The following is a 14229-nucleotide window of genomic DNA, read 5'->3' on the forward strand; positions in this document are numbered from 1 at the left end:
AGTCAAGGCTGAAGTGAAGAGAAATTTTTAGCTTTCTTTGAAAAATATCTGTTGGTGGTGTGTTCCAGAGCCTTGGGTCATTGCCTTTTTAGATTATGACGAACGGCACAAGCTTTCCAGGTGATTTCTTTATTGTGTTGTTTTAATGCATGTGTTTTTGAATGATTGACTTCATTGACTAGAGAGGCTGCTTTCAGTCACTTTAGATTTCCATGTGAGCAATGTTGTCACAGCAGTAAATCTCATGGGACATTTAAGCAGCAAACACTTTTAGCTTCTTAAAGAAATGTTTACAGCTCTGATGGAGGTCAGGATTTATCAGGAGGGCGGTTGCTTTACTCCAAACAACTTCACTGTACAAACCTGACTTGTGTTTCTTTGACCCAAGGTATTTCACCATGTGTCACTGTGATCATCTATCTATGTTCAATACTTTTCGTTCACTTCTGCACACATTGCCTTCTCATATGTTGACCAACAAGTCACTTAGTCATGGTCGTTTCAAGAATGTATTCCCCAGTATTGCAACTTTTCCTTCTGCCTAATGCATAGGAAAGAGGTTGATGTAACTGTGACACTGTTTTGTTGTTGGATGGTTAGGTGGAGTCCACCCAGAGTATGATCAGGATCCTGGGACTGTCAGCAACTCTGCCCAACTACCTGGATGTGGCCGCCTTCCTACATGTCAACCCCTACATTGGCCTCTTTTTTTTTGACAGTCGCTTCAGACCGGTGCCCCTTGGACAGACCTTTGTTGGCATCAAATCCACCAACAAGGTAAACAAATGAAGATGATGTGAATGTATGAACCCATAACCATGCACAAGTAGACTAGTTTAGTTCTTTAAGGTGACACATGCATACCATACCAAGTGTGGCACAGGGATGCTTGTACTGAAGAACTGCATTTTATAAGACTTCACTACATTACAAGATGAAACTTAGCTTTTAACTGTGAATGGAAGAGCCCAGCTGCTACATCAGCATGGCCAATGTAGTCATCTGACTACATTGGCCATGCTGATGTAGCATGGCCAATCTGCAGATGAAGATGATGGCCAATGTAGTCATCTGACTACATTGGCCATCATCTTCATCTTCATAGGCCACTTCATAACCTTTGTTGACTGTTCACATAAAGACATTTGGGTTATTGTGCCACATAGCAAGGCATGTAGCAGCTGTTCCCAATATGAACTCAGAAATTTGGTTCTATATTTACATATTTTCTTGTCGGCATCACTGCTGGCATCATGATTTGTTTTCACTGTGTTTCAAGTAGAACTAGCATTGCTCAGTCAAAAAGAGAGTGCCAGTGTTTATTCCTATTGTTAGAGAGATCCATGAGTCACATTTGAGAGAGCAAACATTGCTGCAGTTCATTAGTTTAAATTACCCATTGTAAAGTTAAATTGTTGATTGTGATTTTGTGTCTTGTTCAGATCCAGCAGCTTCATGACATGGAGGAAGTCTGTTACAACAAAGTTCTGGAGCAGGTTAAAGCTGGTCACCAGGTAAGGGCTCCTCTGCATGACTGAACCCTCCAGAAATGTCCCCATGTTTACACAATATACAAAAAGCTTTTTGTGTGAGTGAATGTGTTAAAGACTGAAATGTAAAGTAATGTTAGGAGGATGCTGCTCTTGCTGCAGGAGTGGGAGTTCAGTGAGGCATTAGTGAAACAGAATACCTACGGAGTACCTAAAACTTAATAAAGCACATGTGGGAAAGAGGAGTGGTCACTGATTTGTTAGTCGCTGATACCTCCCTCCTCCGCCATCTGTGACTACAAAGCATTAATCACGACTGCGTGTTTTTACTGATTATCAGTGAATGCTGATCAGCAGATGATCGATCTGGGCATCCCTGTGTAATCATTTCATTTTTGAAAACAGCTCAATCACAGAAGCATTTCATTGAAAAACAAAATCAGAGATTATGCATTTATAAGGAAAAGATGAACAGATGCGTTCACTTTTCATGTCACCAGCCAAAGCATGGAATGATTTTCATGCCTTTGCGCTGGCAACACCTGTGTCCTGAGATGTTCTGTTTTCTGGTTGTCGGTTCAATCATACATACATACATCCTGTTCTCATGAACCCAACACCTCCCACCCAACCCACACCAGGGAATTTCATTACATCTGGCACAATTGTCCACTTGGACTCAAGGATGAACTGATTAGAATTTCATTTCAAAGGGTTTTGTGACCTCATAAAACACGTTTTTGGCCATAACTCAGGAATTCATACACTAATCATGACAACATTTAATAGAATGTGTCATTGTATAAAATGATGGAATGATTGGAACATAATAAAGCACATGTGGGAAAGCTGACCAGTCACTGATTCATTAGTCACTGAGTGACCCTTGACCATTTTATATCTGAAAGGTCAAAGGTCAATTTCACAGTGATGTCCTAATGTTCTGCACAGACACTTTTCTGGCCGTTTGAAATCAAAGTTCACTGTGACCACACAAAGCTCATTAGTGGCCATCACTCAAGAATTGATGCACTAAATATGACAAAATTTCACAGAAGCCACCTTGGAATTATAAGGTTCTATCTGCGTTCTGAGCATTTTTGAGACATTGAGCTTCAAAGTTTTTGCTTTCCAGATAGCAAAAGTTACACGTGGAACAAGTCTCTTTCATGAAAATGACACAACAAATGTACAATATCAAAATCCTGTGAAATTAATCAAAGGGTTTTTTGGAACAGGTCAAATGCAGATAGAACCTTCTAATCCCAACAACTCATTTTCTGCCTGGGATTATAAGGTTCTGTCTTGCAAAACATGAAAAGAAGCAATGATTTTCATGGAACACAAACAGCTTACTCATCATTTGTTTTAAAATCTAAAATTAGTGCTGTAACAGCGTCATCATGTATGATAAAAATTAAATTACATGCTTTTCATGACATTTATGTCTTGGTTTGCTGAACATTTGTCAATGTCGGGCTCAGTTTTAGTAGGAATATGGTTGATTGTTAAACTCATTATTCCAGGAACCATTAGTACCTTTGGGTTAGACAGCAAGCAGCTGCCGTAATAAATCTAACCAGGACTTTATTCCTCAGATAGTGGGACAGGTAAGGTAAAAGGATTTTCTTGATATCCTCTCTCAAGATAAGTATGGCAGGTAAATAATGTGTGTTAGGTTCATCTACTATAGGAATTGTCCCAGCAAGTAAGTGTAGCAGGTCAGTATAAAGGCAGCATTAGGTTTAATTTTATATCAGAAATGTTGACTCTGAGGCACTGAAATATATCTTATTTGGGAGGAAAAGGCAATGACTTAAGATAGACAGATGAATGAAATTAGTGTTTATGTAATTAAAACCCCATCAACTCAAATGTAGACTATTTAGTTACCTTTAAGGCTTAATGTGTATAATATAAGACACTAAGATTTAATGACTACATACACAAATTAGTCCAAAGAGACTGAGGCTAAAGCTGCATGTCCAGCTGATGATCCATAGAAGACATGGAAATAAACAGCATTGTTTGTGTATTGCACGCAAGAGCTAGTTAGTCCAACAATTCTAAAAAAGAATTGTTTCTAAAAAAAATGTAATGTAATCTCCAAACATAACATAGTCATTGGATGGTTTGGATGTTTGCTAGAGGAAAGCATACTTTGACAAGCAGCACAGCGGTTTGACTGATGATAATGTATTTTTTTTTTTTGTATTCTTTACTTATACAAGAGAAAATAATTTGAAAATGGGGAATAACTGATGTTTGTAAGTGTAAACAGGAGCCAAAGCATTCACTGTGATTATCAGGCTGCCATAATTTCAATCACTTGAGTCACCATGTGATGCACACATTTCAGATCTGTTCATTTTTCCTAGTGGCCTTTGACCCCTTTGTTAGCCTGATAATGTTTTCTGACTTCATGTATGCCTGTGGTGTTCTGTTGTAGATACTGAGACCTTACCTCAGGGGTTTCAGTTCCCCTCATGAGTATTTTTTGAACATCACAACGAATCATTTTCATTTTACAAGACAGTTTTCAGTCTGATTATTTTTCCCCAGTCATCACAGTCATCCTTCTTTATGACTTCACTAAAACTGTCCCTGTGAAATGTTTGGACTGGAACTTGAAGTTAAAGAGGCACACAGTAACGTTGTGCAGCATCAGAATACAGTCCACCTTAACTCCAATTCCGGTTTCTCTTGAAAATGTTTCTTTGAACTTCTTCATGAATAGCAACTCCTGCAGTAAATATTTTTGTGAACCTTTTGGAACACCTGCTATCTGAAGTCTCTCAAGTCCTTATCTCCCCCAGTTTACCCTCCCCTTCCTTCCCCTACCTTCCCCCATCCACCAACCACCACCCTCCACTCATTCTGCTTCCACTCTACAGCCTCAGAATGCCTTTTGGGAACATGAGAGTTGTGAATTCAGACTTTACTGTTTAGCTCCCATCTGCTACAGGAGTTGAGCGCCCTATTGAGCACAGTTGTTATCCTGTCTGCATCATTTTATTGCAAGTGCACACATTTACACACACCCTTTTGCTCGCTTTTTTACTTCCCTCTTGCTCATTATCTCCCTCAGAGACACACTTAATAAGAGTCTTGCTGTGGCCCTTGAGAACTTGTAAACCAACTTAATTCTACTGACAACTATTTTATCTCTGTGGTTCACATGGTACAATGGTCTAGTCCAGCTTGTAGGTTGAGGCTGCAGAGGCCACTGCTCAGCTGGGGAGGCCTCTTCTTCACTCAATATTAAATTGTCAAGAAGTGGCTGTGACATATATTAATTTCATCTGGGAGGATCTGATGGATGAAATTTCCTTTATGATTTTCCCACCGCCCTCCTGGTGAGAAGCATTCTGCCAGAAAGAAGTTTAATAAGCTGAGAAACCGGCGGTTGCTGCCGACAATGCCTCCACACAGCTCAGTGGTGCTGATAAAACACCTTCAACAAATAACAGTTGCTGCAGCAGTCTCTTCGGACACACTGTGTTTGGAGCATACACACAGCTGGTTATTGCATGTGTGTGCAGTCATGCAATATTGTTTGGTCTAATAATATATTTCCCCTGCTAAGATGCTACGCAGTTACATGTTAAACAATGCCATGGCTATTTACAGGTGAATTAAGGAATCATTACACCAAAGGAGGAGCTTTTCATCATTTCACTTTTTACTTTTCCATCATTTCTCCACAATGGATTCATATGAAATGTGCAGCCACTATAGACTGTTGTTCCACTGTTCTCTGGTTTTGATATTTTGTAGCATCCACAAATAAGGGAGTAAAAGGCTCATGCATTGCTGAAGCCTCACATCAGCTTCAGATATTCAGATATTCTGTCTCCTTCACTTCCATTGGAAGCAAGGAAATGAAAGGAAATACCTGAATAAATGAGTGAATGAACATAATGAATGCAGACGCTTCCATACAGGTCACAGGGTTCACTGAATGGTTTGGTGAATGTGTAAATGGTCTGAATCAGATGTTATGGCCTTCACAGTAACAAGATCTCAATCCGGCTGAGTGTTGAACCAGTTGGCTTGAAATTGTACTGATTGGACGATTGTTGTACCAGCTCCTGTGTGGAATTATAGGTTATGTTGATGCTGTGAAGCTCTAATCTTGTATCTTTGTGTGTCTCAGGTGATGGTCTTTGTCCATGCTCGTAATGCCACAGTGAAGACGGCCATGGGGCTGATTGAGATGGCAAAGAACCATGGAGAAACATGCTTCTTTCAACCAGACCAAGGTCCCGACTATGGCCAGTGTGAGAAGCAGGTAGAAAAAGCTTTCAGTGATCTGTGTTTAAATCCTCTTTGAAAGTATAGAAGTCATCAATATCTTTTTTCAGCTATTTCAGCTTCTTGAGCTCTCTCAGTGTTTAGCAGGAGTGATCTCCTATACTTACCTATTGATCACTTCCTTATCCTGTTAGCAATGTTTAGACAAGACAGTTTCCATAAACCATATTGCCTGTATATATATATGATTAAAGCCAACACTGCATATGATAGGTATTTTGGGTTTTGGGCCATTTCCATTTTCCAAGCCTCAGAGTTCTGTTGCTGGGGCCAAACTTTTCAGGGGTTAATGTGCGTAATGCTGGTTGCCAAACTGCGATTAGAGAAAAAACAATAAGAGGCAATGCTTTTCAGAGAGGTCTGTATGGTTTCTTTCCTTTTTCAAGACAAGAATATGGAAAGACAAGATTGTTCCAGCAAAAATCAAAATCAAGGCAAAAAACAGCAACAAAAACACAGCTCTTAGGTTGGAACACAAAAGACTCGGTCACACCACACATCAAATCTTATTAGAGCTCAGTTTGTGTTGATGGAATCATCCCGTCAAGAAGATCTGTGCAAAGGATCTATAACTTCAGTCATGTCTAACACGCAAATTTGGGCTGCTACATTAGGAAACTGTCTTGATAAGACTGACCTGAGCTGTCACAGCCTATTAGCTTTGTTCCACTATCCACTTTCACGTTACAGTTAACCTGTTTTACGTTGCTTTCCTCTGTTAGTGTAAACTGCTCCCCAGAGGCTTGTATCCAGAGCAACACCAAGCTGAATCCCTTGAATACACTTTAAGCTTATTGTCTGTTCAGAAACCTAGTTCACCGGCATGCTAAGTAGCAGTTTGCAAGCTTTGAGAACTATTGTGGATTAGTTAGTGCTAATGTGTTCCCAACATTTTGGTGTTTTAGTTGTTAGTCTGGGGTGTCTTTTTGTCATTGTGTGTGTGTGTGTGTGTGTGTGTGTGTGTGTGTGTGTGTGTGTGCGTGCTTGTGGGTTAGGTTTAGGTTAAGGTAAGGGTTAGGCAAGTAGTGGTTATGGTTATTGTTAGGCTCAAGGAAATGAATGCAAGGCTATGCAATGTCCCCCAAAATGATAGAAACATCACTGTGTGTGCTTGTGTGTGGAATTGTGTGTGTGCTTGTGCTTGTGACAGAAACACGACCGCGTGTGCTTGTGCGTGCGTGTGTGTGCACTTAATGGTCTCTGCGCTGTGACAGCACACAGAGGTGGAGCTTTATTCTCCCTCAGAGGATGGTCAGTCAGACTCCAACTCCCATATTTAAATCTCTGCAACAGAAGGCAGAGTGATAAATTTAGTAACCTTTCCCTTCGTTCCCTGCGGCTGAGCCAAGATTGATGTGCCTCTAATCTTCCCTCCATTTAAATAGGATATGTATACAAATCAGATCATTTTTCATGCTTTCTAAAACTGGAAAAAGAGACAAGAGATTATGTTGGGCGACTAAAAATGGTGCGTTGTGACCAGGTTAGTCTTTGAAACTACTTTAAATGCAGCTGGGCAACTTTTTGGACAGTATTCATACATGAACTAATATTGTTGCATATGCACTAACTGTACATTAATTTACTACTAGCTCTTCTGCCAGTGTCCCAGCATAATGAATATTATCCACTCCATTAGTCCGTCTTTGAGTGTTTGTCAGTCTGGCCTGCTCTGGCGAAGAAAGAGGCATCAGGCTGATTCCACTCTAAGCCCACACAGAGATAATGCACTGCCTATTTGCACTCTGGAAATTGCCCCACATTAATATTTATAGGTGTTTTTTAATCTCCAATATGCATATGCAGTGAAATAATGCACCTCTAAGGTCAGTCATATAATTTAGCGTTTATTTATCCAGCTTTAAAAGTCAGAAGTGATTCCACTATATTTTTCTCTCTCCTAATGTTATTTAATTGGCTTAATCTCGTGGGGTTGGAGAGGCTGTCAATCAAGCTTAGATATCTCAATTCACCCACTTGAATCAATTCTTGTTAAATACAGTTTTTGGGGAGCTAATGGTTATAAAGTGTAGCCGAGTAAAATGATTAAAAAACATTTAGAAAACACTCGACAAAAGAGCGTTTTACACAACAGTCCTACAGTCTTGTCTTTGATCACATGTGTACACATTTAAGAGTTGGATTATAATGAACACGGTGAGAGGAGAACAGTTGAAATACTCATATACGATCATCATAAGAACATAGAGAAAAGCTTCATAACTCAGTGGGAGAGAAGCGAAACACAGAACACTCACTTGGGAACGTTATTATGGACAATTGCTTCATGTTATTTCAACACGAGGGCCTGTTCATTATAACACAGCTCGTTGCAGTGCACGGACAACAGATTAGCTTTAGTGCATTTCTTTGGTAAGAAACATAATGCTGTCAAGATTTTGTTTGTATAAGCATAAATAGAATAAAACTCTTTTCAGTTTCCAATGTAATGAAATGAAGACAACATTTACAGTAATTTTAGTGTGATTACTGAGCATTAACACAACACATATTATGTTACGCTGTTTCCCTCATGGGAACCAGTGGTGTTTATGGTTCCTGTTGAATTCATTCAAATGTTAATTGTTTGCTTCATGCTTGACAAATCAAATGCTTGAAGAGGCAAAAAAATAACACAAGAAATCACTAGAACCAAAGATCTTTAAAAAAGTAACTACCAAATATGGCTTCAACTAACTTTTATTTTCATTCTTGATTATATATTTTCTTGATTAATGTTGTGGTCAATAAGATATCAGAGAATCAGAAAATATTAGTCACAATTTTGTAAATAGCAAGATGATGTCTTCCCACTGCATGTTTCTAACGATGTCACACAGACCTTCCACATCTTTCCCAGTCTTTTGTTGCTCCTTTCCCAACTTGTTTGAAATGTGTTGTTGGCATCAAACTGTTTTTAATTGAATATGTGTCAAAAAAAATTAGAAAATGATCCCGTTCTGTTTTATGTCTTTTACACTGCATCCCCACTTTTTTGGAATTGGTGTTGTAGTTTTTGGACAACAGTTGAGCTCTATGGCCCAGAGGAGTAAGATTTATCAGGCCTTGGATACACACGTACCCTGTTAGTGGGATTCATTGTTGGTTTCCGTCAGCACTTGAGATTTGTTGACAGTAAGAAAATCTAGAATATGGACAGCCCTCAGTTTCAGTCTTGTCTCAGTTTGCATGTGGATGATCAAAGAAGTTTTAACTCAGTTATTAATTGGGTTTGAAATCCAGCTCTTGTTAGCATTAACGAGGCTTTCAATTAATTGCTAAAGCTCGAGATGTAAATCAGAATAAACATGGAGTCGAGGCCACAGAGGTTTAACTATGAGGTCTTAAAGCGTATCATGTTTCCCCAGCCTGTGTGCAGGGAACCTCTGCCTGAAGCTCTCCCCACAGAGCGTTGTATTCAAGAGCCTGTTTGACTTTGCATTTGCTCCAACTCTGACAATCTGTCCTCTACCCTCCTCTCCCTTCTCTTTCCTTCACCTCCCGCTTGTCTCCTTCATTTTTTTTTAATATCCACTTCTCAGAGATGAAACCATGTGACTGGTTCTAGATGAGAACGGAACTCTACGGTGGAGGTTAAGAGACACCTTGTGGTCCCATGAGTCTATTACACAGATGATATATCATGAGTTTGTGTAAGCTGTGAAGTAACACCTTTAGCACTAATGTGCGCTTTCAGTGGTGGGCATTTGTGCTGTGTGAAAGATTTTTCTGTTAAAGTAGGGATGCATATTGCTTAAAAAAAAGAGTTAGATTAATGGTGATCTACTGTAAAGGTAGGGATAGACAGTACAGGTGTACTGATACACCTTCACTTTTCTTGTGAAGGCGTCTTTTCTCTTTCAACTCTCCAGCTCTGTGGTCTTCAGATGTGCAGCTTTCATGTCATTTTGTTTGACAAGATACACCGATGCAGACACGCTGAAGCCTGGGAGTGCAAAGCCTCCAGGGACTCCACAGCAACACCAGAGTGGGCTCATTAATGTCTCTGTTTGCTTTCATTGGTGCTATTTTTACAAGTCTGGTCCACTGCGGAACCTTTCATTGTGTCAGATTCATGACAACCTGTCACCGTGCCAAACCAGCTTCCCAGTACACTGATCAACAACAATGAGCTGCAACTCAAAGGCTGGAGGAAAATAGGAATGACACAGTGGAGTGACAAACACACATATCACAAAAATGGCTGCCTTAAATAGAAACACTGCTTTGTAAAATAGTGGGGGAGTGCGTAGAAAGCTGGATACCTCTCCATCCAGTCCGACTATTTTAGTATCACAGCTCATCTGCAGTCTGATAGCCTCAGGGAGCGGCCTTGCATGTTATCATGGTAGTGAATAGCAAGTCCATTTTCCTCTTTAATGGCTTAGTCATCAGCATTAAAACAGCTGATTACTGTGTTAACTGTTCTGCTGTTCCAACCACCATGTTCAACAACCAAGGACTGGTATCATCCACTTTTTTTTTGTCTTCACAAACAGACAAACAACACATCAACAAACACACACTAACAAATATGATCTGCATCATTGCTTCACATATTACAGCTGTGTTCAGCTTTAAAAGTATTTGGACTTTTACCCTGGATTTTCATTATATACGACCCCTGTCCTCAAAGCAGTTTGTGCTTTACAAACAAGTTGAAAACAAGTTTGCAGTTTATTTCTTTCCACACTGGAAAGAAATACTCTGTTGCTGTACTTAAATAGTTTTAATGACTACGTAGCACCTTGTCTTTGTTTCGTACCTGTAATTTTTGAAAATCTGTATATTAGCATAAGAAAACCGTAGCATCCTCTCTTGTGTTCGACAGACTTTGTAGGAGAAGTGATACTTACAAACAACATAAACAAGCAGAGCTGAGAGAAGAGGTGTGAGTGAGATAATTTGCTTACATTTCCTGACCTCACTGCAGATCCAGTCAGCTGCATTATGATTGAAGCCAATTAAATACTTGTGATATAGCTCTCTCTTGTATTATCATATATTCTCACCAGTTGTATAGCCATAGAAGTTTAATAGGTGAGAAATGACCAAAAATCTATTTCTTGTAACCACAGAAGCCCCTTTAACTTCAACCACTCGTCTCTCTCATTGGAGAATTGAACTCATTTCTCATGTATAGATAGCAGTGGTTAGAGGCAACAGACAGCGGTTTCTTTTGTGTTTTATTGCTTCTCAGAGATATGCAAAAAGTCATGCTTAATGCAAATCAGATAAACTAACTGAGGCTGAGCTCATTGACTACATCTGCAGTTTTGGAAAATTGCCTCACTAAATTCCAAAAATGTGTTTCAGTGAAATTTTGCTCCGCTGACAATGATTTGCAGCAGGTTTAGAAAATATCTCCACTAGATTGAACTACAACAGAATGGAATATTAAGAGACGGGCAGATCGTGATAGAAAAGTGGAGTAGGGATGGTGTGAGTGGAAACTCATTCTCCCACTCTCTCCCCAGCCAGCCTCTCTGAGCACCAAACATTATGACTATCAAGGGCCACTGAATGAAATCAACAATTAACCATCCTGCCTCAATTTAACATAGTGAGTGAATGGTTTAGGTGCTCAGGAGAGATGGTGTTGGTGGCGATGCTGTGAGACAGAACTCATCTACCATACCACTCAACACCACAGAGCACAGATATCATTTGCCACATTTTTGGTGTGATGTTACACTACGCAGTCTCAGCTTTGAAGCTGTAATTTGCTGGAGAAAAAAATACTGATGCTTCCACATTTCTAAAAATAATTTGCTTCTCTCCTGCACATTATTACTGAGGGGATTAAGGATCTATGAGGGCTCGAATTAAAACATCAAAAATGTAAAACCAGTTAGTTACACCTACCTCTATTTAGCGGTCCTTAGAAAAGATCTGACAACCTCTTGAATAGTTTATTTCAGGTCTGGTGTTCACTGATGCTTTTTACGTAGTCACAACAATGATAGACGGTGAGTGGAGCTGGCAGTTGGCTGTCTGTGGACAGAGTGAGCTCTGCAGCAGGAGCAGCAGTGAGCAGCAGGGCCTAATGGGACCTGATCAGGAGCTTAGGTCACTGCCATCTCAAATACAGCCATGGCACAGCAGACATCAGCGCTAACTCACCTTAGATTAGATGCTGGAAGCATGGCTGTAACACACTCTGACACCTCAAAGCTAAGCCTCAGCCATAGCATTTCAATTACCTACCTTCCCTGGCTCACATGGATCTCAAGAGCACCGTGCACAACCGGGCCCTGAGGACGCCCCACCACGCCGCAGTTTGCCCTGTTCAGCCATATATGGCTTTAGGTGGACATAGCAGGATTGCTTTTTGTTCTGGTGCGTCACCACACAAAAGATGGAACTGGAAGTGGAAGGGTACCAGCATAACAAATACACTGCCACTTCAATACTTAAGGGAAGAGGGAAATATGCTAGACTTGTGTCGAAGGTGCCAAAGAATCTACATGTGTAAACCATTAAAGTTTTTGGTATGCTTTGAACAAATACGGTGGTCTGTCTTTTCACCTGACCGCATCTACTGGCAAAAGTGTTGTCACGTGTTTGTTCTGAATGTTGGCACTCAAAGTCTGGCCCCGGTAGCTCACCTGGAATGCATACCATGTATTAAGGCTGAGTTCTTACCGCAGAGGCCTGGACTCTCTCTCCCCTGCTTTTCCTTTCTCCCTCTGTATGTCACTCTCTGAATAAACCAGAAAATGGCAAAAAAAAAAAAAAAAAAAAAAAAAAGTGAGGGCAGGAAAGTCGGCCAAGCAAAACAAAACCAAACAATAATGGAAGTGTTGTGATATAGGAAGCCAGTGAGGGATCATGTCCTTGAATCAACACTAGCATCTCACACTTGGTCTATGCACTGATTCTGTCTCCACCTTTCCAAACGGACATCTGTGTAAAAAGGGTGAGCCAGCAGGAGAGGACAGGGGTGTGACATGTAGATGACATCTTATATGTGTGACCCACCATCAAGGGATTTAAAAAGCAGCAAACAGCAGCTGGCAGCTAACTCAAAGAAAAAGAAAAAGTTAGCAGCTAACCTACAGCAACTGAAAATAGCTTGTCTGACAAAAGCACCTCAACACTCAGTTCCTCCATCATTATCATTGTTTAGAAACCAATGTTGCTGCCTGACACACGTTATACGTCACAGTAGACACCAACACTGTTGTGTTATATGTCGTACCTCTTTTGTCTCCGGAACACCGAACATGCTATCTAACATCACACACTTACAGCTGTATTGCAAGATCTCCGTGCAAAAGGAGCTTACAGCAGCACTGAGTGTATGTAGGAGGAATCGGCTAAACTGAGATAAAACTGGTGTGTGTCGTCCACTAAAAAGATTTCATACTCAAGTGTGACTTTTATTGACTAATAAAATATGACAAGGAGAGACTGTCCTTCCAAGAAAAAAGACTGCACTGATATATTCAAAGGCCTAAATATGACCTATTCTTACATTTAACTGACAAAGTCCTTTGGCTGCCATGTGAGTCTCAGCAAAGGTGACATGACAGAGCCACAGGAGGAAGTCGGCATGGAATCTGGATGAATGGGTCAATAAGCGTGTGACACAGGACACCACAGTTTGTATGTCATACCCTGCCAACTGGTAATGTAGTTGCTTAATCTTGACCAAGAAGCTTGGTAAAGAAGTTTCCCTAATCTTACCTGCTACCTTTTAAACATGATCATGAACATTCCCTAACTTCAACCAAGTCTGTGAGGAGTCTCAATCACCCAGCTCATGGTTATCTAAGGAGTGCTGAATCTAGAGCAACTGGACTTGGTTGTAGAAATCCAAAGGGCTTCTTCACTTCTAACAGACTGGTGGGAGGCCCAGGTGTTTCACCTCATTATTCATCATTACTGTCATTGGCACAGTTTGGGTTGTTAGCGCTGCTGTCTGTGTAACTGCAGTCGCTAGAATTCTTGGAGTTACCTGAGGCCAAATGTAAATGACACTCATTTGACTTGTCATAAGGTCAACTGTAAATACCATGAATGTGAGAACTCCAAGGCTCGTCATTTACACTTGGCCCTAGGTGACTTTAACGACTCAGGCGACTGCCCTTACACGGCCAGGAGCGCTGACAACCCAAGTGGTGTCAATGACCATGATAAGAACCTCACTGAAGAAGCCCTTTGGGTCCAGTTGCCCAGGTTACCCTCCTCGATTAATCACATTGTTCTTCATTTAGCGAGGACAACCAAGGTTTCCATGAACTTAACAAAGTACAAAATAGGGTTTGGGAATTAAGATGGTCTGTAAAATACAGTGTGTCCACCATGGCATTTCAGAAAATTGTCAGAAATGTTCTTATGTATAGTGTAAGTGGTTATTTAGCTTACAGTAGAAAATTGACAACTGTACAGGATGTTTCTATCTCCATTAAAAAGTATGGAA

At 40.4% G+C, this 14229-nt stretch overlaps 1 protein-coding gene across 3 annotated transcripts in view; it reads left to right on the top strand.

The window, feature by feature from the left end:
• The window catches only part of ascc3 (activating signal cointegrator 1 complex subunit 3), a 155659-nt gene that overhangs the window by 82473 nt on the left and 58957 nt on the right, over positions 1-14229 (top strand). For all 3 annotated transcript variants that reach the window (XM_076737118.1, XM_076737119.1, XM_076737120.1), the window contains 3 exons: positions 601-777; positions 1443-1514; positions 5647-5781. In XM_076737118.1, coding sequence (XP_076593233.1) covers positions 601-777; positions 1443-1514; positions 5647-5781 — 384 coding nt within the window. The remainder of the gene's footprint in view (positions 1-600; positions 778-1442; positions 1515-5646; positions 5782-14229) is intronic.

Source organism: Chaetodon auriga, chromosome 8, assembly GCF_051107435.1.
Source record: "Chaetodon auriga isolate fChaAug3 chromosome 8, fChaAug3.hap1, whole genome shotgun sequence".
In the NCBI taxonomy this organism is placed as follows: domain Eukaryota; kingdom Metazoa; phylum Chordata; class Actinopteri; order Chaetodontiformes; family Chaetodontidae; genus Chaetodon; species Chaetodon auriga.